This window comes from Macrobrachium rosenbergii, chromosome 20, assembly GCF_040412425.1.
Source record: "Macrobrachium rosenbergii isolate ZJJX-2024 chromosome 20, ASM4041242v1, whole genome shotgun sequence".
Lineage (NCBI taxonomy): Eukaryota > Metazoa > Arthropoda > Malacostraca > Decapoda > Palaemonidae > Macrobrachium > Macrobrachium rosenbergii.
Window position 1 is genome coordinate 13196685 of NC_089760.1, and position 25441 is coordinate 13222125.

At 37.5% G+C, this 25441-nt stretch overlaps 1 protein-coding gene across 1 annotated transcript in view; it reads left to right on the top strand.

The window, feature by feature from the left end:
* Positions 1-348: 348 nt before the first annotated feature.
* LOC136848901 (ABC transporter F family member 4-like) overlaps positions 349-25441 on the top strand; it is a 73882-nt gene continuing 48789 nt past the window's right edge. The window contains exons 1-2 of the mRNA XM_067121723.1: positions 349-369; positions 772-958. Coding sequence (XP_066977824.1) covers positions 349-369; positions 772-958 — 208 coding nt within the window. The remainder of the gene's footprint in view (positions 370-771; positions 959-25441) is intronic.

Consider the following 25441-nt stretch of genomic DNA (forward strand, 5'->3'; position numbering starts at 1 on the left):
CATTTCTACCACGTCAGTACCTCGACGCCCCCAGAACAGATGTGTTTTTAAATGTGCTGCTGAAACGCCCAAGAATATTTGGTTTGAAAAGCTTGGACCTACAGATAGGAGGCGAGTTTTAACAAGCTGCGATCATCACCGGATGGAAGCAGTGACTTAAATGGCGTCCATTTACGGCCATAACCGCCCTCCATAACCACAATCACAACACCGGATACGACCTATGAAGCGTAATCAGCACAACGGAGATGGTCCCGGACGATCATTTGAAAAACAAACCGCTTTCTTTTTTATTTTCTTAAACTTCTTTCTTTCTTCCTTTTTTTTTTGTCTCTCGGAGAGGTAGGGATGGGAGGGGTGTGGGTTAAGGTGAGAGCGGGTGGTGTGAAACTCGGGTTTTTTCATCAGCGGTTATAACGACTGAAGACTTAATTCCCTCCTCTTGTTGAAATCTCTTCCTGTCTATCTATCTACCGTCTACACTTTGAAGCCTAATAGACATATTTATCAACGAATGTATTTGTAGAAAAATTCCAAACTTTCCAAACTTCTCACTTTCAAATGCATTCTGGGCCTCCATGAAAAGTAGGCTATTTCCTTCAAGAATACTGTAACCTTTTCTCAATATCCAAGCATCTTTCTCATCTACCTTCTAATTCCCCAAAACACCTAACCACGTAAGTGCCCCTAGCTCCCCTCCCCCTTCCCGCCTCCCCCTCCCTTTTTACCGCGGGGGATCTCCCCCGAGCCTCATCAACTACCACCTCTTAGGCCACTACAACAACAACATCTGCGACCATTAAGCATCAACATCGTCAGGAGATGGAGGAGAAGGAGGAGGAGGAGGAAGAGGAAGAAGAGGAGGAGGAAGAGGAGGAGATAGAGGAAGAAGAGAAGATGGAGATGAAGTCTGTCCCTACACGACAGCTTCTGCAGATACAGCAACATCCAAATGGATGTTATTTGATGTTATTTTCTGCCGCAGAAGGAGGAATAATATAGCCAAGAGAACGGTTGGGAGGAAGGGAGAATTAAGTAAATGGAAAATGCTTGCGAAAGAAGAAAGTGGATAGAAAGAAGGATTATTAGCACCACGAAAGCTAGAGTCAGCTCACAGAAGCAGGGGAAAGGAAGAAAACAAAAGAAGAAAGACAACACAAGCAAAATGAAAAGAGACCTCGAGAAAAAGGGGCAAGGAAAAAGGCAGATAAACGAAAGAGAAGATAAAGAGAAAATGGATACAAAATAAGGCATTAGGAAGATGAGGGAACCCGATACTGAAAGAAGGATGGGGAATTCAGTACAAGGATAAAAGAGGAAGTAGGAACATTAACTTAAGAAAGAAAGCAGCAAAAAAGTAGAATTAAGCGAAAAGTAAATAGCTGCAAAAGAGGAAAGTAGGGAAAAGGGGGAAGGAACGTAGCAAAATTTTAAAAATGACGTAATAGGAGAATGGATACTAAAAAGGAAGTAGGGAGAGGGGAAAACGCCGGAGAAAAGAGAGGGAATAAGGAGCAAAGAAGAAATTAGGAAACTTGCAAACAAAAATCTGGGAAGAAGTTCGAAAGGAAGAAATCAGAACGAAGGCAGATTGGCAAAGGGAAAAGATTTTGAAAGACCTGAAATGAAGACGGATGGGCAAAAGTGCCGAAATGCGATTGGCATGATTGATGAATCAGAAAATGTAATAGACTAGATGGAGAAAAGTGAAAAGAAAAAAAAACCGTTTCTATAAATGTCAAAATTAGAGAATTCTGACGGGAAGAAAGAAAATATATTTGAATAAAGGAAAAACAACAGAGATAATAATTCGATCTTATGTTTTAACAAATCTAATGTTCAATAACAAGGGGCAGGGTGAAAGAGGAGAGAGAATATTGTAGAAAATCAAAGAAAGTTAATTAAAAATACAAGAGGAAAAAGAAACCCCAAAGTGTAGAAAGAGGGGGAAGTCACCCCTCTTCTTCTTCCTCTTCTTCCTTCTACCATTCCTCCTCTCCTCCTCCTCCTCCTCTTCATTGTCTTCCTTTTCGGGCTCTCTCATCCTCACATGACCTAGGATATGTGCCTGGAGCCAATCAATCGCTCTGGACAGCAGGATTTAGCGCACCTGTTCTGCTCTCTCACTCAACCGCTGCCTGATGGAGGGTCCTGAAAGTGGTTGGTGGTGGTTTAGTGGGGAAGAGGGGGGGGGGGGAAGGGGAAGGAGAGGGGGCGGAGAAGCCGAGAGGGCCAAGGCAAGGACCCGGGGTTCGTCTGCGTATGTGAACTATACGGGAGCGTTGGTGGTCTTGCTCTAATGCTACTGATTCCTGCGGAGGAATCTCTTCCTCACTCTTCTCTCCCTCCTGTTTCTCTCTCTCTCTCTCTCTCTCTCTCTCTCTCTCTCTCTCTCTCTGAACAAAGTCTCTAAAACCCCAATGGTATGGATATTAGTAGGAGCCAAGCAAGCTATCTAATATTGTAAATTCATGGGTATTCTATAGGATATTGTTGAGAAAGAGAGGGAAAAAGGAAGGAATAAGGAACAAGAGAGTAACAGAAGGAGGAAAGGATATGGCACAATGAAGACTTAACCCAAGTACCTCTAATCTTACCGTTTCTTTCTTCTTCCTCTCAGGTTAATCTCTAGTCGGGGTCGCTGATTTTCATTTCTGTATACTTGAGTATTTAATTTCATACTAACAGTGATCATTCGTTAACTCTCAGAGCCGATACTTTCTTTTAAGTGTAAATTGAGACACAAATACTTTTGTGAACAAGAAATGCTAAATCTTTAATTTTAGCAAAGTATAGGGAATGAACATGTAGCAGAAGATTTGATATCCGGGTTCACCGAGATTAAATATATGTTGAAGATGTAAAGAACCATTGAAGAGATGCCTAGAATAATGTAATTTGCATCTCAATTTAAAGTTACGATTAGTTCTCTATGGATCTGAAGATAACATTGATTAGGCCTACATAAATCAGTGTAATTTTTAGTGAAAGAATTTTATTACATATTTCTAACATGAAATCAATGTGGGAAAGTCATCCTAATCAACAAGGAAAAGAAAGATTATTATTATTATTATTATTATTATTATTATTATTATTATTATTATTATTATTATTATTATTATTATTCAGAAGATGAACCCTATTCATATAGAACAGGCCCACAGAGGCCACTGACTTAAAATTCAAGCTTCCAAACCGTTAAATTCATTTTCAGGAAAACAAAAACGAAAACAAAAAAAAAGCCAATCGTGATTTCATTCTACCGATAATCATAACAATAACAAAAGCAACTATGGTTACGACGACGCTAATACTGACGACGAAAATAGCAATATTGAGGACGCCATTTCAAATAACTCCGGCCATGCGTAACACGAGAATAGACGCATGATGATTTAGACATTTCATAACACAGTTCTTTGCCAATCTCTCTCTCTCTCTCTCTCTCTCTCTCTCTCTCTCTCTCTCTCTCTCTCTCTCTCTCTCTCAGTTATTCCGCATTCGAAAGGGAGAAAGGAAAATAAGACGGTTAATCCGCCCCGAGTTTGGCTAGATTTATCCGACCTCTGCCAAGGAAGTCCTGAGTAAACAGCAGCTAATTCGGAGTATGTTCCCTTCATCTTTGGGGCCCATAATATCCCCTTACTTTAGTCGTCATTCCTTGTAATGATGACTCAAGGTAATCTTCGAGATCGGGGGTTACCGGGGGTTACCGGGGGTAGGGGCAGGGGAGACGGTTTGTCGAGTTCGACCACCTCCGCTCCAAGTCACACACCAGAACGGCTTTCGCTAATTCCTTCGGGTATTAATGCAGCTGAGTTAAGAGATAATTATGGAAGTGAATTGGAGACTTTGTGGCCTTCTCGATATTTTCCTTTTTTTTTTTTTTTTTTACTCTTTCCCTTATGCGAGACATTTGTCTCCATGTGGGTACGAGAGAAGTTAATGTCTAGCAGACTGGGCACAGGTATGTACATGTAATACAGGTATTGATAGTACATTGCAAATAATATTGGCAGAGTTTAACATGCATAGTTTATGCCATTTTTGCACTTTAGTTCATATACATAAATATACATATTGCATGTGTACAGTACACTGAACATATGATAATGCCCAATGTTATGTATGTTGCAATACATTTATATCATTAATGAGAAAATACAGAAATGCATTTCCATACATTCAGTAAACATAGTAAAATATGTATGAGTATATCAATCTACAACTTATTTGTATGGGTTATATGCAGTATGTCTTGTTTTATTCCTGAAGCAGATGCTGCCTATCTTTAGCCTACGTAGGAAACTTAGGTTAAAATTACACGAGGGAAAGGCTGGTAACTTGGGAAAAGTTGAGAGCTTCATCAAAAATACTTAGAATTAAAATCAGCTGCGTACTTCAAGTCGCTACGAATTACCATCCCGAAATATCCGAATGTTGAATTAATCAATCTGAGAAATCAGTGAATTAATGTTAAACAGGAAATTGGTAAGTTAACAAGAGGCTATTTTTACACTGTGTAATTATAGTGGATACAACACTACAAACACTACAAATTTCAGAGATTTTGACATGTAAATATGTGTCTACACTTCAATAAAACATGTCATAAACACACGTTGCTAACAAACCATGTATATACTTACACACACACACACACACACACACACACACACACACATATATATATATATATATATATATATACAGTATATATATACAGTATATATATCAAAAACAGGTTGAAAAATGTCAACGTAACTGTAGAAAGAATCGTAGGCCAATAATGCATAATCGTACGAAGCGCTGGTTAGGAATACTAGTAAGTCGTTAACTTGAATTCAACCTGTTTATGACATTTGTGTGATAAGTTATGCACGTATGTTTATGGCATCTTTTACTGTAGTACTGACGCACCCGAAAAAAAACTTAGGAAAACAGAATTAAAGAAAGAATGGTTTATAATTAACGTTATATAAAAAAAATATGTGATTTCATGAAGATTTTGTTTTTACTATTTTATACCGGTAAAACGTTAAAACTGTAATAATTTTAGTAATGTCTAATCAACAAACATTATTTGCCAGCGGACGAAACATGTGCGGGTGCTCACGTCGAACAGATATGTGCAGTCATCAACGGTGTCTGTAACGCATTCCTCAAAAATGACAAATTATTCACAACGGATATAAGGAACTAAATCCTAACGTAAGACTTTCCATCATACATCCTATAATTATATCTTCTTTTATGAATGTATCAAGATACTTTAAGCGTTTCTCCAACTGCATAAATTTCAGTCAAATCAAAACGACGGTAACTATGATAAATTGTCATCTCGAAGGTCAACCGTTTTGGCCAATCCTTCGTAGCATTATTTTCATTTGGAATTCTCATCCTTCCTTTGTATTTCCTGGGTTATTTGCCCTACCTTTAGCAGAAGGCGAGATTTTCACCACTAATTTCAAGATACCCTGATTTCTTGTTAAAAATGATAAGACTGTTCACAAGAGTGAAACAAGTTTCTGTATTCTCTGTGCTCAAAAACGAGAGGATTCGCCATCCTTATACCATACAAAATAAAGTATTCCTGAAGATATTGACAGTGTTGATGATCATGGTTAAGCCCTTGGTCACCACCCCACCACCCCCCTCCTTCTTCTTTCCTTTTTTGTTTTACTTATCTTTTCCGAGCCTCAGCTCCAAAAAGAGTTAAGGATGAACCTTCAATTAGCCTTTGGACTGGAAAAGAAATACACAAAATATATGAACAAATATATATTGTTCATTTGAGAATTTTAGGAAAACCTTTCTATCCGTCGCTGCACCTAAAAATATAAAATATATATGAAAAAGTATATCGTTCAAAAGAAATTTTTTTCTGAGCAGCAGATTACTCCGATGTTCTATTCTTCTAGACCTACGAATATATAAAATTTAATTTCAGTAACTTATACTGTATTAATTTTCAAAATCCCTGTAGGGGCTAGTGCCAACAGTGCACCTCACCCAATGCACTGTAGGCTTTACTTAAGGTTCTATGCACCGTCCCTTCGACCCCTAACTGCAACATCTTTCATTCCTTTTACTGTACCTCCGTTCATATTATCTTTCTTCTATCTGACTTTCCACCCTCACCTGACACTCGATTTACTCTCAATTTCCCTTTTAGCGCTGAACGACCTCTTAGGTACCAGTGTTTGGCATTTGGCCTAAATTTTATATTCCAATTCCAGTGACATGAGAATGGTAATTAAGATCTGGAATAATGTATACTGTAGAGTAGCTGTGATGACTTAATCATTTAATGAATTCAGTTTTAATATTCTGTATCAATTTCAATTAACTTAAGTAACAGAGCGTTGAATTAAGCCTCCAGCTGTTTTCAAAATAATCGGAAGTACAAAACGGTACAAAAAGAACATTTTTGAAATGTTAGAAAGTTTTTTGAGATTTGGTTTATAGTAAATCAGTTTTTAGCTCGTTTTCAAGTACCTTTTAATGGACTGAAGTACCGCGTAGTGAACATCTATCTTTTGCAAAATACCAGAAAACATTTTTTTTTAATAGTCATTCAATTCAGTCGGCTGGTTCCGATTTAGTTGGCCTTATGCCATCAAAGACTTTTCCCCTAAAGCACCAGGGAAAGGTGGTGAGGTGTAAAAGAGACTAGGAGGCCTAGCGTAGGCCTACGGACTCAACCAACCAGCGAAGACGATTCTCCTGGAGCTTGATTTTGTAATTTTATGGCCTTCTATGTTTTTCCATATGAATGTTTCCTTACTTTGAATAATAATAATAATAATAATAATAATAATAATAATAATAATAATAATAATAATAATAAATCTCAATTAATAGAAATTTTAACTTAAGCAAATTTTCTTTCAAGAAAATTAGCAGATCATAAGAATTTTTTCTCAAAATCACCTCTGATATATACTTCATAGAAGCCATATTTGAAAAAAATCTATTCAAGCCTAAAACTATTGCCTATAGGTCACTTTAATCAAATTAAACTTGAATTTGATTAAATCAAAAATAAAATTAAAATCAAACTGAAATTCGTTTTAATCTAATTTTCATCTATTTCAATTTGATTTAATCATAATAAAAAATGAATACCAATTCTGAAACTGTGGTTCAGAATTAAAGTAACCATAGCATCAGAATTAGTATTATTTTTTTCATTAAATGAATTAAAATAAATTAAAATTAAATTAAAATAAAGTAAGGTGCTTGTATGTTTACACGACTTCCTTCGAAAGCAGAACACATCCAAGTCAAAATTCTAAATCTATCAGCCAGACTCGTTATTGTATTGCCAAAAAAACCAGGTTTTGACTGAAACAATTTATTCGAAGTGGAATATATATATATATATATATATATATATATATATATATATATATATATATATATATATATATATATATATATGTTACAGTCAACATGTGTAATCAGTCATTACGCGTAATGACTGAAATTTCAGTCATCACGCGTAATGCACTTAGGGGACATTTGATCCCCCCAGGAGCTAGTACTAAACACGGCGAAACAGTGAGTCACCTACACTGTTTCGCCGGGTTTAGTACTAGTCCCTGGGAGGTCAAATGTATTTCATAAATGTTTAGTACTAGCTCCTGGGGGATCAAATGTCCCTAAGTGCATTACGCGTGATGACTGAAATTTCAGTCATTACGCGTAATGACTGATTACGCATGTTGACTGTAACATATATATATATATATATATATATATATATATATATATATATATATATATATATATATATATATATATATATATATATATATATATATGTATGTATACATATATATGTGTATATATATATATATATATGTGTATATATATATATATATATATATATATATATATATATATATATATATATATATATATATAATAAAGACAGGGAACAAACTGGTTAACCCAGTAACACCTTGTGGCTTAACCAGTGTTTCGTTTCACCCGTTTTTCTAATGCAATGGGAAAAGTACCCTGTGTGGGCCTAACCGGATACAAGATAAATCTGTGACTATTCATCAACTGTCAAAATTCCGTTTTGTAATTTTCTTCAAAATGAGACCCAACAATGTTATTCTTTTACATGTGAAAAATAGTTACGACTCTTCCTCATAGTACGCATCACCCTCCTTACAGCGAATCATATTTCCTTGTGGTTTGTTACAATGCCCTTACCTCCAGTATACAATTTATACCCCCTGCGAAGGTTGAATTGATCAACTAATGGAGATATTACTGATAGCTTGTGGCTCAATGCTATGTTCTGGGGAGCACGAGATACAAAAATGTAGGGCACAAATATAGTAGTTTTTGTAGGTGAAGACCTAACTCGCATTAATACCAAACAAGTAAAATATGCGCCGAAGAAACTTCGGCGCAATCGAGTTTTCTGTACAGCCGCTACAGCGTATAATCAAGGCCACCGAAAATAGATCTATCTTTCGGTGGTCTCGGTATAGTGCTGTATGAGCCGCGGCCCATGAAGCTTTAACTAAGGCTCGGTGGCGGCCTATCCTGCAGCGATGCCGGAAGCACGATCTTGGCTAACTTTAACCTTAAATAAAATAAAAACTACTGGGGCTAGAGGGCTGCAATTTGGTATGTTCGATGACTGGAGGGTGGATGATCAACAGACCAATTTGCAGCCCTCTAGCCTCCGTAGTTTTTAAACTCTGAGGGTGGACAGAAAAAGTGCGGACTGAATAAAGTGCGGACGGACAGACAAAGCCGGCACCATAGTTTTCTTTTACAGAAAACTAAAAGTGATAGTATTCCAGGTTTAGGAATGAAGTGTTTAAAAAAGGATAGAAATTAGATATTGTTATTTAAGTATTTAAATGAAAAACACCATTGAAATATATATAAGTTTGTGTATGCGTATATGTGTATGCATACCTATATCTACATATGTACATATGTATATGTATATGTTTATGTAGTTGCATATGTATATGTAATTGTATATATATATGTATTTGTATACACCACAGCAATATCCCAAAGCATCTATTAAAAGTTATGTATCTAATTCACAGCATAAGTCGACTGACGCTTTACTGAATTTTAGAGATCGTGCGTAGTCGTCCCTCCTCGTCCTTTTCAAGAACCAAACAAGGGTCGTTCAGTTGTGAGCTATAGACGCACGACCTCAACCAAGCAACAAGAGAGAGAGAGAGAGAGAGGTCGTAGAAATTCACCTGCCTCGCTAAAAATTCCGCCTTGTAACAGTGATATTATTATAGAAGGCAATAGGTTAATTGATTGCTTTCAGAGACAACTGGCTTTGGTCGTGAGGGAAAAAGTGTAGTTGAGAATACAAAAGTACTGATTTTCCTCTGAATATGCACGAGAGAAACCAGTTACATATAAAATATATGAAGAGGTCAGAGATGTTCTTTGATGAGATTGTTGGATGCTGTGGGTCTTTTGATGTAATGTAGAGCAAATCGTGATTATTTCTTATATTTCCAAAATCTCAACGAATAAATACTTCAGATGCAACACCAGAGAAGCTAATATTTACTAAAGAGAGTTGAACCTGGAGATACAGAAATCTATGAAACAGAACCTATTTCATCCTGTTAACTCTGTTGCCTTGTAAGAACACCAAGCACCATAGATATTTGCAACAAACTCTAGAGGCGTAGAGCGAGAGGTAATGGTTCATGATGAACCCTACAGCCAACAGTCTTAAATACCGACAAAATACCTGTTATATTTATCATTCGAAACTAACCTGTATGTCTCCCATGCGTTCTCTTAACTTACTTTATTTTTCTTTGTCTTCCCTGAGGACTTGAGCTAGCTCAAGACAATTAGTGGTAATTTCCATAGAACTTTGATCCAGCCAAACTTATATTTTCATAACTTGCATCTTTGTTCATTGACAAAATTAAATTTCACGGACAAGGTGTCGGCCAAATGATGAGATAAAGGCGATTTTGATATCTGCCAATTCCTCGGGCCGCTGTGAAGGTAAAACAACACTAGAATTTGGGCAATGACAAAACTCACTGATGCAAAGTTACAGAGAAGTGTAACAGAATTTTAGCTTTTAACTTTTTTTTTTTTTTTTTTGCCATTACCTTCTTTTCAAAATACTTAGCATTAATTACTTGGGAAACCATATCTATACCCACTAGTTCCGTCACTCTTGGTTACAAAGAAATAAGTTTGATTCAAATACAATTATTAACAGATTGCGGCAGAGCAAATATCTTGTTAATGAATCTTCCTTGAACAATTTTCACCAGGACGGGTCATCGGAACAGACTTTGAAGTTATTTTTTTATTACACTGAGAGTGGCTCTGAAACTATCCTTCCCTTAATTTTACGCGTATAAGCACACCCAGTGACTCTAAGCCAGCAAAGGAAGCTCAAGATATATCGCCAATTACGTTGTGTTGTACAAGATAGAAAATTTTATGCTCTAGGAAAATTACGATTCCACGTAGCATTGAGTGCCCTTTGATAACCGTTGCCTGTTGTCAGTCATTAGAATAAACCTTGTTGGAATATGTATTGTCCTTTTTTTTTCGAAATAAAATCCTATGATAATTGGGAATTTTTTATCAACCCGTCGTCAGCTATACTTCGATCCCATGGAATTCTCTAGCTCCACTGTCCCCGAAACCCTATGGGTTTTAATAGTCTCAGACAGAGGTTTCATACCTACTGATATTAGAGTTCTACGGATATTCCCGTTCAGCTTTTGTCTTTGATCAATAAACCATGGTAATAAACAAAATAAGACTACATTCCTATGAATAGTTTGTAAACAACAAAACACAAAACAAAACAAAACAGGCAAATAAAAACAAAAAAGTATAGAAATGTTAAAAAAACACTTTCGCCTAATCCGTGGACGAAAAGAGTGAGCGAACCGGGGGAAAAAAAAGCGTGTGAGAGAGAGACCGATATGAAAGTGTCATGTGGTCTCTTTTAGCGCCTAATGCAGTAGGAGAATAGAGCAATGATTAGCCGAGATTAAACTTAATGGCGCCATCTCCAGCGGCATGCTTCATTCCATCGTCGAGGTAATAGACTCACTTGAACTGACGTATTAAGCCTCATGGGACACCAGATATTGTATGACGGGTATAAAAATTATAAAAGATAAAATGCAACAGGTACGGGAAATTCTCTCTCTCTCTCTCTCTCTCTCTCTCTCTCTCTCTCTCTCTCTCTCTCTCTCTCTCTCTCTGCGACTGTTTTTAAATTCGCGCTTCTTTGGAATGTTTTTCATGGTTTTTTTATTTATTTATTTATTCTTTTACATTTTGACAGACAATTTATTTATGAATTTGATGCTGTCAAGTTCATGTACGATGTGATTCTCTCTACTTGGACATAGGGCCAGGTAGAAAGAATGGCTCTCTCTCTCTCTCTCTCTCTCTCTCTCTCTCTCTCTCTCTCTCTCTTCGACTGTTTTAAACTCGCTTTCCGTTGGAATGCTTTTTTATCCTCCCTGATTTTAATTTTTATTTTTAGAAATTTTTACACACACTCTCTCTCTCTCTCTCTCTCTCTCTGCTCTCTCTTTTAAGTCTCTCTCTACTGTTTTTAAGTTCACTCTCCGTTGGAATGTTTTTTCCACTGCCTTTTTTTTCAATTTATTTTGATAGATAACAGATCTTGAATTTGACGCTCTCAAGTCTTTGCACGAGGTTATTTTCTCTGCAGCACAAACGGCAAGGTAGACGGACTTGCTCTCTCTCTCTCTCTCTCTCTCTCTCTCTCTCTCTCTCTCTCTCTCTCTCTCTCTCAGACTGTTTTTAACTTCGCTCTCCGTTGGAATGTTTTTCCTGATGCCTTGTTTTTATTTTCGATAGATATCAGATTTTGAATCTGACGCTATCAAGTCTATGCACAAAATTATTTTCTCTGCAGCACAAACGGCAAGGTAAACAGAATTGCGCTCTCTCTCTCTCTCTCTCTCTCTCTCTCTCTCTCTCCCCTAGCTCTCAAGTTCGTCCATCGACATTCACCGTCGACACCTTCACTACCGAAGTGGGAAAGGTTTAAGAAGCATGACAAATCCGCGGATTTAAGACGACCAAAACAAAGCTATTCTAATTGGTGAGGCCAGGTGATCGAGGCGGTCCGAGCCGTCGTTGTCGTTCCTGAAGGGTCTAAAGGAGGGGAGGCGATGGGAATAAATGAGCAGTTGAAAAGCTCATGACTACTTCTCAGAATACTTTGAATATTGGGGCCGTAGGGTTGTTTCTGGTTATGTAGTCGAGAATTATAATGTAGGGTTATCTATGTGTATATATATATATATATATATATATATATATATATATATATATATATATATATATATATATATATATATATATATATATATATATACATAAGCCCGCAGGTTCTTAGTACATCTTTTAGGATGATGTTAATAACTCTATTCCCTTCCCATCATGTTACGATCCACTACAGCCAAGTACTTACCATTAACAAAATTCACAGCCCAGGTCAACAGAAGCACAGAAGGTTGTAACAAAGTTCACCAAAGTTCCGGTCGCCGTTGAATCAGACCCAGGACCTTTTTCTGAAGAGAGAGGAAGACAAAAACGTATTTGATAATTGCTGAAGCAGAAGCAAGTTTTAGTAAATCTTCCCATGTGATTTTGAATTCCTCCTGTGATTAATTGTACAAAGGTCCAAAATTCATTTGTCAGTATTAATTACCTCCTTACTTTTGGTGGATGATAAAAGGGACTAAAGAGACTGATTACCTTTCCACTTCAGCTCCCATACGTCATAGGATATCATGAAACAAATGTATGCAAACAAACTCTGATATTGGGTCATTGTGTAAAATTTGCTGCGCTAGACTTTATGATATAGTAATTTTTAATCTGCTGAATTACAGTATATCAACCTAAAAAAGATTAGGATTTTAACCTAACTGAAGGTTTATAAAGATAAAAAAATCATTATTATAGTTACCAATATACAGAATGTGCAGTCGTTCATATTAGTAAGTCAGTGAGGTAACCATACAAAAAAAGATTCCACAGAATAGTACGTCCTTGTGTGAAAAAGTAAAAAACATAACGTAGAGAATAAAAAACGCGTAAACGAAATCACAAAAATTAAATATAACGGCCAGGAAATCAGGAGGATAAAGACTTTACCTCCTATTAGAATTGACTCAGTGCTAGACAATTCGGGACATGTAGATTTTGGTGAACTTCGTAGGGGAAGATATTTCATTGAAGACAGTTCATATTTGACGTTAATCATCCGGCCCAGTTACAAATTGCAAGAAACATAATTTAGAATTAAGTCCTTAAAGGCAATTTCTTCTTACTGTATTGATTAACTGGACAGTAAATGCTTTTACCAGATCTTCTGTACAGTGGTTCGTTATTTTTTGTATTAACTAAACATCACTGACGCGTCTTAATGAATCAGAAATTTGAAAATGGAGAAAAATACTTGTATAACTTAGAAACACCGTTTATCCCACTAAATCAGTTGAAAATATTGCATCAATGATGTCTACGAGTTTGTAGACCAAAGGTTCTCGAAAGACTTCTTTAATTGTGCGCTATTGCTGGGCCCCTCTGTTACCCTACTCCCTCCTACAAACAACCCCCTACCCGGCCCCCTTTCTCCCCCCTCCTCCAACACCTTGTTCCCAGACCTAGCTACTATCCACCTGAGGAAAAGATACAAGGTGTGAAAACACGCGGTCTGTCGCCCTACCGTAGGAATCTGATCTTGGCAAAGAACTAGAGGGACCATTATCGCACTCAGCTGTGAAAATCTCTCTCTCTCTCTCTCTCTCTCTCTCTCTCTCTCTCTCTCTCTCTCTCTCTCTCTCTCTCTCTTCGTCTTGTTAGTAGTCCGCCAGAGATTTTATGCCGTCTCATTTTTACTAAGTATGGTTGCATTTTATTTTTAAACCCGTTTTTCCTAAAAGTGATTACCATGTCTGCTTCGACTAGTAATATTAATAATAAGGACAACAATAGTAATCGTCATTATCCCTTTTTGATGAAGTTAATTATGGTGAATGCTAATGCTGACAACAGTAAAGATGACTAGAGTAGATTTATTGCAAATCCATTTCACGAAGACCCGAAGACTCTTATAACACTGATTAGTAGCTAGTAAATTAAATTTACTAAGGATCGGCTATGAAGGTTTAAATTTTTTATATTTTTTCCCCTATAAATTTTTTTTGCTCGAGAATAATTGTATCAAGAATATCTTGAGAATCGAACCCTCTTTCTCTTGAGTCTTCAAAGATCTCAAGAGTCTCTTTCAGACAAAGTAGCATTTGGTGCAACACAGGCTCTTGCTCCGTAACTATAACTCAACAATCTTGCTCGTCATCAAAGAGAGAGAGATTTAAAGAACACACTTAATTCATTTTAATTTCCCTGCAGTTGCATCAACGTTAGTTTATTCCCATCGCGATTTGCCTTAACGAAAACCCTCGCAGTCATTTAGAATTATTTTTCAGTGTACAGTCTTTTTTCCTCCTAGTAAGTCTCAACAGTGGATGACTGACAACAGTCATTAGAGACGATAATCCTTTCGTATCAGTAAGGATTTTCAGACATCTTACTCCGGGGGGACTGTCGGACCACTGAAATGTCCTGCGAGTCGCTGTGGTTTTGTTAGGCAATACCTCGCTGAAAGCGGAATACTTCAGCGCAGGTCATTTTTTACAGCTACTTGTCTCTTGCCTTCTCTTGCAGAATTTGTAGAATGCCTCGCGAGTGCGTGTTGCCTATGGCATTCTTTTTCATTAACTTTGGCCAAATATCTCTCGCTCGTTTTGTTCTTTAATTTATGTTTTTTTTTCCTTCTAAACACCTTAGCATAGCAGGGATGTTTCTTTGAGCATAATTGAGAACAACTGCGATTTGGAAACAAATATAATTCCCTAGAAAAGACGAAAAGTAAGACTACGCTTATCTTATAAGATAGAGACACATTGTCTTCAAATATATACACGGCTAAACATTTCTGATACCTGCGAGAGAAGGACACAATTTGACCTCAGTCATCGTGACTTGCACCGAAAATTATTTTGTAGGTCATTACGCTTTTTACGCCGTAAACCGATTGCGTCTCTGTTAAGTGGAAAGTGAGTCAGGGATGGTACAGTTAGACGACTGTCGAGGTTACAAACAAAAGAGCTGATAAGAAATGGAAGCAAATATCCCAACCTGGCGCCACCCCATCTAATGGGAATATATATATATATATATATATATATATATATATATATATATATATATATATATATATATATATATATATATATATGTGTGTGTGTGTGTGTGTGTGTGTGTGTATAATTCATCTGTATATATTTTTTCACCTTCAAGACTTTCACCAAAGAGAGGGCTGCTTTAGGTGTTGGCCCTTTGCTTTGCGGCTATAGTTTGGGATGAGGGTGCAACCCCTGCGCCCTCTCTATCACGGGACGCAATCCCGTTTGGTCGCCACACTACTAGAAGCTTAAGTCAACAAGGACACAGGAGTTTATCAAGGAATGTACCCATACCTCCCCAGCCTCATTCTCAATTAAAACTTGGGTCATCTCTCGCTACTGACGCGATTATCTTAACCGTTAGATCACGACGTTCACGCACACACACATGTATATGTATATATATATATATATGTATGTATGTATGTACAGTATGTATATGCATAAGGAATCTAATGGTTACTTCTTACCAGATATGCGTATGTAATTGCAAATACGAGTGTACCAGTATATAAAAAAAAAACTTTCGGTTTAAATCGACAAGAAAAGTTAAGCCCAATCTCTGAATTTAGCAAGCCAAGACCTCCAACCTTGACCTACATTTCCCCACAACCAACAAGTACAGAACAATCACTTGCAAGAGACAGAAGAAACGAAGGAAAGGAAGCGGGGGCGCATGAACGAGAGAGGGTATCAGATTCCCCCATAGAGGATGGGTTGGCCATTCCTCGTGGGTAATCATGAATTCCCCCTTAATGAATTCCCCTTCTTGCGCTCTGCTGTGGCATCACTCGCTGAGGTTTCAAGGATGATGCACTGCGAGAAGAGACGGATACTTGTGGACGATTGTGGTGGCAATGGCATCTCGGACTGAGGAGCATGAATCCTATTGCGGTTTCTACGATAAGTTTACTCTCTCTCTCTCTCTCTCTCTCTCTCTCTCTCTCTCTCTCTCTCTTTCTGTGTGTGTGTGTGTATAAGAGCTAATCTGGTATTCTGATATATATATATATATATATATATATATATATATATATATATATATATATATATTGCAAATATACAGTATTTATGCAAATGAAGGAGGGCACTGTTGTCGTTATCTGCACATAAATTTCCTTTTCTTTATTTTTCTTATGATTTAAGAAAATTCAGTTACCTTAGATTACGAAGAAAATATGGTCCAAAGAGAGAAGACAGAAAACTAAAGAGGAGATTACACGCATCACTAACAAGATAGAAAACAAATCACTATTTCTCTTCATAACGAACATCCTCCCAAAAAAATTATCACTAAGCTTTGTTTAATTTCTAGCTTTGCAGACCACTTCCTGGATCATTGCTACCCTAGAAATAACAGCGGCTTGAGAGGATGATGCAAAACATCCCAAGGCTCTGAGTAGCTAGCAATGATTATGAACCCCCAGGGAGAGGAAATACTCCACTAAATGTCACACACGCTTGATTTATTTCGGGCGACTAAAGAAGCCGTGGGTTGGGGAATATCATTCTTCTTCAACTGGGGACTGTGAAACCGTCCCTTTTGTATGGAGGACTAGAGATTTGCTGCGCCATACTCTCAAGTACTAATGAATGTCAAGTGTAGAGGTACACTGTTATAGCTTATATTATCCTTTTCCTTTCTCAGTTTTCTGTGAAAGGAAACTATTGTGCCGGCTTTGTCTGTCCATCCGCCCTCAGATCTTAAAAACTACTGAGGATAGAGGGCTGCAGATTGGTATGTTGATCATCCACCCTCCAATCATCAAACATACCAAATTGCAGCTCTCTAGCCTCAGTAGTTTTTATTTTATTTAAGGTTAAAGTTAGCCATAATCGATATAGGACAGGCCACAACCGGGCCGTGGTTAAAGATTCGTGGGCCGCAGCTCACACAGCATCATACCGAGGCCACCGAAAGATAGATTTATTTTCTGTGGCCTTGATTATACGCAGTACAGAAAACTCCATTGCGCTGAAGAAACTTCGGCGCATTTTTTACTTGTTTTTCTGGAAACTGAACTAGCATAACTTCGATAGCTGTAAGTGGAACTGTGGAAATTAGCTTGCACAACAGAACTATGATGGAGCAACGACGGTTCCAGAGTGCCAACTTTGCTACTTGAGACTAATTTCAAATACATACGCATACCACCCCTCCCAGAACCCCCTGCCGTGACCCCATCCCCACCAAAAAAAAAAAAAGAAGAAACACGAACACATTATTGATCTGCTCTCAGTCCAACAAAAAACCACTGAGCGGTTTTGTAATAATACCCTTAGTTGATTTCTAGTACACATGTCTTACGAGATTTCCGCCTCTCCAGTTGAACATCTGAATAATACTGAATAGAAATTAAGTTTTCTTCCCCGAATTTTAACACTGAATAACCACGACAATTTCCGAGATATAACTGTGGCTTTGGTTACAGCGGCTACACAACACGACCATGATGAAGGAAGGAAATATCCAAAGTGCCATCCGGGTCACTGCAGCTGTTAGCCTCTCCAGAAAAAAAAAAATTGATAAGGATCAAGAAAAAATCAGTAAATGGACTCCTTATCGTTTCTAAATGTTTAGGTACTGCACTCCACCATCGTACGAACACTTCCAAATCGTACACTTTTCACCAACGTATTATTTTGCATTCTCGCCGCGTGACCAGATCATCTCCAAACACTGTGATCCATCTTTTAACAAATTTTTATGTTTATTTTCGTGCCTCCAAGTTCCTCAGTCTTAATTAAACACCATAACAGACAAACGATTTATCTCGACGGAGCAGACATAATAGAAATAATAGGATAGCAACGTATTATTTTGCATTCTCGCCGCATGACCAGATCATCTCCAAACACTATGACCCATCTTTTAACAAATTTTTATGTTTATTTTCGCGTCTCCAAGTTCCTCAGTCTTGATGAAACACCATAACAGACAAACGATTTATCTCGACGGAGCAGACATAATAGAAATAATAGGACAGAATTCCTTTACGAAAGGAGAAGCATTCAAGGGCAGAACAGAGCAAACGCTAGCTATCGAAAGCAATATAACAGCGAGGACAACTTTAACCAATACCAGAATGTGCAGGGTTAAGCAACGTTTTGCATTTGACTATATCCTTATTGGTTGTTTCCTGTTAGTTGTGAATTGTACATAATAGGTTTTGCTACTGGAATACCAAAATGGCTTTTATTTTTATTTTTATCTCTGTCCAGCGTAGAGCTCAATCATTTGAGTTCAAGTCTATCCATAAAATTATTAATATGGTTTCCTTTCGAAATGATACTTCATAATTGGGTTGTTTAGGGAATACAAAGGAAAATTGTATAAATTGTATATTCAAGTTTTCCATCGAGACAGCAGTTCCCGTTTTACTGCATCTTTAACTATGACAATATCATTGAGTTTTTCTTACGGCAACGGGATCATCTTTCTTTTCACTTCAGCTTGCTTTGTATAAGATGTCTAAGCTTATTTCACCACGTCTGTGAGAGAGCGAGATCATAACTTGAAGATATCTTATCAAATTCAGGGATCGGCAATAATCTGCGAGATTTTCTGAATGACGATTCGTAGTAATTTATGAATATTTCCCCTGAATAAAAAAATTTGCTAAAAAAAAGTATATAGCTGTATCAGTTAGATAAGAGCGTCGTGAAATGTCAGCTTAACGCCATACTGCTCCATGAAACATCCCATACCATTTGAATGAATGGATGTGCACAGATGCGGCGACGTGCCTAAAAGATTTCGGTAGACAATCAATGCGGCGTGCGTTCGTTCGTGGACCACCCAGGAGAGTGCCAGAAGATGCCTTTGAGGGTGCCACAGTCACTGTTCACCAAAGGCGACAAATCCTGGCCAACATTACGAGCTGACCATAAAATCCAGCTAAATAAAAGGTGTAGAGGAGGCACCTACAGGCTGGCGAGGAACGGATGCCGGAGCGCAGATACATGCAAATATAAACAAAGGTATCTTGATTGGAGGCAGGTTCTCAGGGCCGTCCGGAACAAGTATGCCGAATGAAAATTCTTCCTTGCGTGCATGCCTATTTTTCTTTTATGTTATTTACTTATTTAGTTATTTATTTATTCATTTATTTATTTATTCAGTTATTTATTTATCTATTTATTTATTTATCTATTTTTGCTCGATAATGATTTTTATCCGAGAAGCTGAATCAGCCTTTTCTCTTGTTCGATATTGATATTTTCTCCAGGAAGTTAACCCGGTTTTTTAAATATATATTCTAAATAGAATTCTGCACGATCGAGTAAGCCTTTCCAAATTTACACAGAATAAAAGAAAGCCTTAGTCGCAAAGTTAAGAGCATATATGACAAGTAGTCTAGGCCTACCACACACGTCGTATGCCTTCCGTAAAAAAAAAGGAAAAGAAAAACATTTCGAGACCCAGCAATACCATGATCTCCGTGAAATCTTGCTTTGCTAAAACATACGTTTAGTCACGTTACCCCCTTCATAAAATAAAGCACACCTGGATGTATCGGCGATTACGACAGCTGATACTGACAGTAAAAGAAAAGCAAAGCAAAAGAGAATAGAATCACGTTGACTGCCACCGAAAATTGCCACCCACGTAGCGATCAAAGGAATTTTATGTTACCAACGAGAAATAACGCCGGGTGTCACTGGCCTATGCCGTTCGGTTCTGGGAGGAACGCGGGAACAAGGTCTGTCTGTCCCTTCAGCTGCTGTAGATACTCGTGCAAAAAAATATAAGACTTTTCTAAAAGAAGAAGAAGAAGAAGAAGAAGAAGGAGAAGAAGAAGAAGAGAGACCTTTGCTGCATGTGGGATACGAGTATGCCGCAAAGGTTTGCAGCAATTTAATGGTAAATGAGGTGGGATACGAGCATGCAGCAAAGGTTTGCAGCAATTTAATGGTAAATGAGGTTAACCAGGATGAAAAGTTTATTATTTAATATTGACACAAATAATATAAATTAGTCTTCATCTTCTCAAGTAGTTCCGTATGGGATGAGGTCGCTGGCATCATACCCTCTTCTGCCCTAGCTGCAAGCCAACACAGCTCAGTCACGACTAAAAAAATAATTTATTGCTTTGCTCAACAAAGGGACAACGGATTCTTTTCGTGAAACGGCCTATCGCCCCTGTCACAGCCCACACTGGGATCGATCTCTTTGCTCTCACTAGTGAGTTAAGGTCAACAACCACTGCCACTGGGATAATACATATATACATACACAATACACACACACACATATACAGTATGTATGTATATATGTGTGAGTGTGTGTGTACACCGCAGGAATTCAACTCTTTTAACAGAGAAAAGGGAAAAAGAGATTTCCAGTGCTTTGATACTGTTTTCCTTAGAAGACAAACCTAATTAAAGAGAGAGAGAGAGAGAGAGAGAGAGAGAGAGAGAGAGAGAGAGAGAGAGAGAGAGAGAATTCTTTGGTACGCACCGAAGAATAAAGAGATTCATATCTTAAAACTGAATGACAAGGAGGATTGGTTAAACAGGTCCAGCTTTGAGCTGACAATTTTCAAACAACTAGATCTGCATACCGTCACAAACAGATAAATTAATTTAAAAGATTAGTAGTTATGGGATGATATGTTCAAGTTTCTTTATATAAAAGGTAGATCGGGTGCATTCAGCAAAAATGACAATGATGACGTTTGATATATATATATATATATATATATATATATATATATATATATATATATATATATATATATATATATAATATATATATAAAATGTATATGTACGTATATATGTTGAAGCGTGTAAAAATTTATTGGAAAAAAAACCAGCGAATAAATTTGACAACCGCGCCTAAACGAAGAAACTTAACAATGACCACAAATCCACTTGATCCACCCTACGTTCGAAAATATCTATCTATCTATCTATCTTTCCCGAATTACGTCGAGGCCGACATTGATATGGACGTACATTTTCACTCTCACCACTATACGGGACTCGACGAAGCCTTCACGGCCACACCCCATTCCCTTTGGGTCCAATCAACCTAATCTTCCCGGGATCATTTCAAGACTTTTGCTGTGTTTCATGTGGAGCGCCGGATTTACCCACATGCCATGTTACATAGCACTCTCTTCTCCCCGTCTGTAGTGGCGATCTTCTCCTTTTCTGGCAACAGGATTCTAGACCTTACGGCCTGGCCATTGCATGACACTCTCATGATCTCGAAACGACATCTCCGGCGAATCTACAACCGCCGCTAGGTTCATCAGCTTCTTACGATGACGTAATCGTTTGCTGTAGGGACTAATCAGATCTTCATTAATTGTTACGGTCCTGTAATTGACTTCCAACTTCGCGTTTTTACCGCGCCCTTAACGAGCGTTTTGTAAATGAAATCATTTAGCAAAAACTTCGAGTCCACTCTGCTCCTGCATGCGAGCATTCGTAAAGCTTTAGTTGTTCTGGTTTCGACAGACTTATTTGTTAATCTTCAGTAGCCACCATTTCTCAGTATCACCGTAACATTCATAACAAAATGGTTGTTTTCATAAAAGTCAGGAGGGATGTCATCTTTGGCTTTATGTGGGCTTACGTCACTGTTTGTAAAGGTTTTCGTTTGTCAACAAGTCATGGCATTTAACACAACTCCTAGCAAAGACTCATCTAATCCCTTCGATTTTATATTTTTTAGTTGCTATATTTACTCTTTTTAGTTTTCTGCAAAAGAAAACTATTGTGCCGGCTTTGCTTGTCCGTCCGCCCTCACTCTTAAAACCTACTGAGGCTAGAGGGCTGCATATACTGGTATGTTGATCATCCACCCTCCAGTCATCAAACATACCTAATTGCAGCCATCTATCCTCAGTAGTTTTTATTTTATTTAAGGTTAAAGTTAGCTATAATCGTACTTTTGGCAGCGCTATAGGTACCAACAACATAGGCCACCACCGGACCGTGGCTGATTTTCATGGGCCGCGGCTAAGAGTTTTTTGTGCCGTGGTTGAGGCCACCACCGGATAGAAAACTCGATTGCGCCGAAGAAACTCCGGCGCAATTTTTACTTCGTTTTTTTTTTTTTTTACTCTGTGTATCTGATTGTTCCGGAGTAGAGCAAAGCGCGTTTCTAAGCAGTAGACTCTGTATCCCCGAGCAAAATCAAAATGCCATAAAAGCATTCCGCAAAGATCTTCCGAGAGATGGTCTGAACATTTCCCAAATTCACTCACGACCGTAAAAATTTGCATAACCACTAGGAAGATAAAAAAAAAAAGAAAAGAAAGAGGGAGAGAGAGAACAGGAAAATCCTCCTTCCCCCTTTTTCCTTATCGTTCCCCCCCACCCTTCTCTCTCTCTCTCTTTACCAGAGGCTGGGAGAGAAAAGGAGGGCCGAAGAAAAGTGTATAAACCTAAATTCCTAACTCCCTCACAACCGCTCGTTGTCTGGGACGTGGCCCAAAGACATACTCAGCGGAAGACTCGTATATTCTCTTAGGAGGAACGCAAATTGAAGCACCATTCACACCAAACAAATTAGTAGTGGAATAAAAATTCGGTGTCAGACTGGGGATTAGCCCTGGGCAAATTGATGGCTCCGCGATTATGTGGATAATTGGCAACGCAGCAGCAACACCACCACCAGCACACACTACAGCAGCTACTCCTTGCCCTGTCCGTACGAAGATAGGGAATAAGGTGGTTTTTTTTCCGCCTTTCTTACACTTTTTCTTCGTCTTCTTTTTTTTTTTTCTCAGGTCTCGTTGAAGCTGGTTTTGTTTGATTTCGAGTGGAGGCATTACTTTATCACGGCCAGGTCCTGAACGCACGGACTTTGAATTATGTGTTTTACTTGTATTTATCTCTGGTAGTTTTGTAAATCCTCGTTTCATACACACGTACCCAACGATGAACAGAATGTCATCTTCTTCTTCCACAGAATTTTGGCAAAAAAAAAAAAAAAAAAAAAAAAAAAGCGCGGGCAAACAAGCGTGGCTCAGGATGGGTGATGGACGACACAAGGTGCGCGCCATAAATCGTGGGGGCGCGCAGGCCTGCCAACTGTGTCGAAACAAATTAGTGCTCAAGATGTTGTGGCGGGAGAATTATTCGCTGTCTGTGTTCGTTGGTTGGTTGGTTTGTTGAACACTGAACTTTTTCTATGTAAGTGAAGAGTGTGTTTGTGGGATAGCGATGAGGTAATGATAGGGAATTTCGCAGGCTGGTTGTAGAATGGGCCTGACATATAACTCGTGCTCAATGGCAATTGCGGATGGCTAACATGTTGGTTCTTTACAATTTTTTCTCTCTTTTTCTCTATCTTGCTTTCGTTTCCACAGAAACAAATACTTTTGGCCAGTTATACTCCAGCATTTTTTTCGTCTCGTTTTTTTTTTTTTATTAGCTCGTTTTTTCGTTTTTCTGGGAGCGGGAGAAGAGCTCTGTTTATTATTACACCATTCCGCACGTACTCCTTACCACATAATTTGTGATACTTGAAACAGTTAAAAGAACATTAAGGAGGAAACCAAATGGAATGCTCCATTTGATCTACAAGATTTCACTTAAGACCTTAATTTCTTTTTACACCCCATTTGCTTCTTCAATCACCATTCCTGCTTTGAAGGTTTCCACGCTTTTGTTCTTGAAAAGGAAGACCTTCCCTTGCCTAGCTCTAAGGCCTAGTTTCCAAGATTCGTTTCCTGTCCGCCCGAACAATATATATATATATATGTATTTTTTGCGGCAAGTGTAAAATATGAAATGATAAACAAAATATTACCGTATATAACTGATAAGAACTAATGAGAACGAAAACATAATGTTTTCCATAATATATAACACAGACTTTTTTGAATTTGTCGAAAAGCAAGAAAGAGTTAAAATGCAGAAAATTAATGTCTAACATATTATGTTTAATAGACAATTATTTTTTTTCTTTGTAAATGGGTCAATGGACGAATATATTACGCATGACTTGTCAAGTAAGGTGAAAAATAAATCGAGAGAGACAACTGAATGTTTGACATATTACAGTATGCAAGCCTTACCTACCTAGGGCTTTGACATTATTTAACGAAGTTTTCTTTTTATAAATCTGGAATATATCTTAAATATTAACGGTAATTAATAATGATTATAATATTAAATCTGGCATGCATCTTGGTGTCGTCATAGAGCCCATATTTTTGAATAATAATAATAATAATAATAATAATAATAATAATAATAATAATAATAATAATAATAATAGCCACTATCAATATTATTATTAAAACTCAACTCTGGGTGACGTTTCAGTGTCATTCTTCATTATATTATAATTATTCTTTGGATGACCGTAAATACCTACAGATGTTTGGAAGATTTCCGTTGAACTTATGTAACCTGAAGGCTCCCTGCGTGCAAGCAAGGAAATAAAGCAAACACACTGCTTTAAAATTTGTATCAATGCAAATAGAGTTTAATATGTGTGTACCATATGACCAGGGTTTTATTATTGTTATTCAACAAGGAAGAACGATAAAATTTTGCCTAACATTTGGTTAGTGCATCGCCACAGTAAAATATGCAAAAATGTCTGTCTAAAGTTGTGAAAATGTCTGAATAAATTGGGAAAAGTTCTCTAGTCATCAATAAAGGTCATCATTTCTACAGTGCAGTTTATCGTTTTTGCCCATATTATTGTCCCTGTAAGCTCTTATTTTTTTTATTATGATTTTGACCGAAATCTTAGTGAAGCTGGACAGGAAAGCCTCCCATGACTTTTTCATTGTTAGGTCCAAATGATTATGACACTGACTGACTTTCGAGGTGGCAAAAATGGCAATAGTAGTCAATAACGTTATTCAATAACGTCATAAAGATATATATACAGATAAGATCATCTCCAACGAAATTGTAACCTCATTTCATATGTCTATTAATTTCAGCCATATGTCTCCTCAAGACCTTAGGACATACCCTCTAAAATAACTGATTACATAAGATAAATTCAGACTGACTTAATTTTTGGAAGTATAAAAAATATCTTTAATTAAAAAATTAGTGAAAAGTATCAACCAAATATATGGACACTTTTTGCAGATTCAGCTATCGTGATAGATGATAGTGATTAAAAAAAAACAACTTGAATTTGACAAAAATAAAAGGACAACAGAGTAT